Source organism: Condylura cristata, unplaced genomic scaffold, assembly GCF_000260355.1.
Source record: "Condylura cristata isolate star-nosed mole 26May11 unplaced genomic scaffold, ConCri1.0 scaffold00015, whole genome shotgun sequence".
Lineage (NCBI taxonomy): Eukaryota > Metazoa > Chordata > Mammalia > Eulipotyphla > Talpidae > Condylura > Condylura cristata.
Window position 1 is genome coordinate 749,878 of NW_004567116.1, and position 2,586 is coordinate 752,463.

Here is a 2,586-nt window from a genome sequence, read left to right on the forward strand (position 1 = left end):
TGAGGACCCGCGGCTGCGGCGACGGCGGGGGGCGCCTGCCCTGGGGGAGCTGCGGGTGCCCCTGAGGAAGCTGGTGCCCAACCGAGCCCGCAGCTTCGACGTGTGTCTGGAGAAGCGGAGGCTGGTGAGTGGGGGCACTTGCGAGGCAGAGCTGGGGCAGGGCGGGGCAGGGCCTGGCGGTCACCGCTCTCTGCCCTTTCAGACCAAGAGGCCCAAGAGCCTGGACACCACGCGCGGCATGTCCCTGTACGAAGAGGTGGGTAGGGCTGGGGAGGGGCAGGCAGGGGTCCAGGTGGGCCGGCAGAAGTAAGGCCCCCAAGAGGCCCTTGGGCCCTGTAGCCCCAAAAACTGGCGTGCCAGTGAGAGTGGGGTGACCTCCCTGTTGGGACAGCCCAGAGGGGCCAGGTGGCTCTGGGGCCAGCCTCGTGCCGAGGCTGGAACTTGATCATGGCCCAAGCTCGAAGGGCAGGTCGAGGTGCAGATGCCGGGGTGGGGCTCCCCGGCCCATAGGCCTGGACTGTGGGTACGACGCCCCGGCCAGGAGCCCTACTCAGGAAGCAGTGAGGGTTACTGCAGTGGGTCCCCATCCCGCCAAAGCGCCCCGGCTGCCCAGCAGGGACAGCCCCACCCTCACCCGCTGCCCACTAGTGGAGCCACCGGTCACTGCAGCAGCCCCTCAGCCAAGCCGGGCGGCAGCAGGGGAGCTGGGGCCCCTGTGGGCGCCCACTTCTGCAGGCCTGCGCCCAGCGGGTGTGCCTGGCGGGCCCCCCCACTGGGGCGGGCTTCGGGGACACACGCCCTCAGTGATGGAGGGAGGGCAGGTCCTGAGCGCTTCCGGGGCTCTTCCGCGGTACCCAGATAGGGCAGAGGACAGCCGGTGCCCGGGCGCGGGGTGGAGGGCGGGTCTTGTCGCTGAGGGAGCTGTGGGCACCAGCGGGGCCTCGGCAGCGCCCCGCTACATCTCAGAGGCAGGTGCAGGGCCGACCAGGCCTGGCCTCGCAGGCCCCTGCCCTCCAGGACACCGAGTCGTGAGATCACAGCCGCTGGCCGCTGCTCGGCGCCCTGTCCAGAGGCCGGGGCTGAGCCCGCTTCCCCCGCAGGACGACGCGGAGGCCGAGGGGGCCGGGGCGGAGCGGGGGCGCATCCTGCTGTCCCTGTGCTACAGCTCCCAGCGCGGTGGCCTGCTGGTGGGCGTGCTGCGCTGTGCCCACCTCGCCCCCATGGACGCCAACGGCTACTCAGACCCCTTTGTGCGCCTGTGAGTGAGCGAGCGGGGGGCAGTGGGCTCCCCTCCAGGGCCCCCTCTAATGTGTCCCCATCCTCCCCAGTTTCCTGCATCCCAACGTGGGCAAGAAATCTAAATACAAGACCAGCGTCCGGAAGAAGACCCTGAACCCCGAGTTCAATGAGGTGGGCCCAACGATCCCGAGCCGCTCGCCGGCTGAGCCTCCTCCCGAAGCTGGGGTCCGGGCACCTGCTCCCTGCCCTTCTCCCCTGCCCGCAGGAGTTCTTCTACCCAGGCGCGAGGGAGGAGCTGGCCCAGAAGACGCTGCTGGTGTCCGTGTGGGACTACGACCTGGGGACTGCCGACGACTTCATTGGTAAGCGGGGACGTCGGGCGGGAGGCCCTGGGGTTCCCGTCTCCTGACGCCTGTCCCCAACCCAGGTGGGGTGCAGCTGGGTAGCCAGGCCGGTGGGGAGCGGCAGAGGCACTGGCGTGAGTGCCTGGGCCGCAGCGACCGGCGGCTGGAGCTGTGGCACCTGCTGGACGGAGTGCCGCTCCAGCCCAGCGACTAGGCGAGCGCCGCCCGGCACTGCCCGCCCCGCCCGCTGCAGGGAGCAGGCGCCCCGGCGTGCCCAGCCCACCGTGCCAGTAGCAGGCCTCCCTGCCCGCTTTCAAGTTCACCCACTGCCGAGTCACGAATAAACAGTCCCCAACCAGACCGCGCCTGCGCCCTCTCTGCCCGTCGCCCGCAGGCAGCCGGGCTGCTCCACTCGCTCGTCCCGGAGGCGGCGCCGGGTCGGGTGCGGGTCGCGGAGCCCCAGCTCGCAGCTGCCCCCACCCGCCCCTCCTGACTGCTTCCTGGGCTGGGGACGGTCCGCAGGCGGGTAGGGGAGTGTCGCTGGCCACGGGGAGCCAGATGCCGCCGGCTGGGCTCTGCCCAGAGACAGGTGCCAAGTGCGGCAGGGCGAGCGCAAGGGCGAGGGCACAGAGGCTGCGCGGGCAGAGTGGGCTGCACCAGCTTTATTGGCCGGCTGTGGGCAGGAGCTGGCGCCCGGAGGGGCCCGCTCAGGAGGCAGCTTGGGCCTGGCGCTGCTGGGCGAACTGCTGCATCCGCCCCTCCAGCTCCGGTCGGAAGTGGCGGATCAGGCCCTGCGGAGACACCGGTGCCTTGTGGGATGGGCGGTGGGGGGAGCGCAAGATGGCAGGAAGCGAGCTTTTTACTTGCCGGCGGGCGTCGCGCGGCTCTCGGGGGGGGGGGGGGGGAAACCCCCCCCCGGGGTTTGGGGGCGAATCGGGCTCGTGGGGGGGCGCAAGGCTCTCTCCGAGTTGGGCTTGGCTGAAGGGCTGGCCGGCGCCCCGGG

The 2,586-nt window shown here is 71.5% G+C and overlaps 2 protein-coding genes across 2 annotated transcripts in view; one reads left to right on the forward strand and one right to left on the reverse strand.

The window, feature by feature from the left end:
• Positions 1-1,797, forward strand: part of LOC101630741 (double C2-like domain-containing protein gamma) — a 3,075-nt gene extending 1,278 nt beyond the window's left edge. Inside the window, exons 2-7 of the mRNA XM_004683315.1 lie at positions 5-124; positions 203-256; positions 1,101-1,258; positions 1,329-1,410; positions 1,505-1,601; positions 1,667-1,797. Coding sequence (XP_004683372.1) covers positions 5-124; positions 203-256; positions 1,101-1,258; positions 1,329-1,410; positions 1,505-1,601; positions 1,667-1,797 — 642 coding nt within the window. The remainder of the gene's footprint in view (positions 1-4; positions 125-202; positions 257-1,100; positions 1,259-1,328; positions 1,411-1,504; positions 1,602-1,666) is intronic.
• A 428-nt stretch (positions 1,798-2,225) lies between these two features.
• Positions 2,226-2,586, reverse strand: part of NDUFV1 (NADH dehydrogenase (ubiquinone) flavoprotein 1, 51kDa) — a 4,691-nt gene continuing 4,330 nt past the window's right edge. The window contains exon 10 of the mRNA XM_004682564.2: positions 2,226-2,403. Within this exon, the coding sequence (XP_004682621.1) occupies positions 2,291-2,403 (113 nt within the window). The 3' untranslated portion in view covers positions 2,226-2,290. The remainder of the gene's footprint in view (positions 2,404-2,586) is intronic.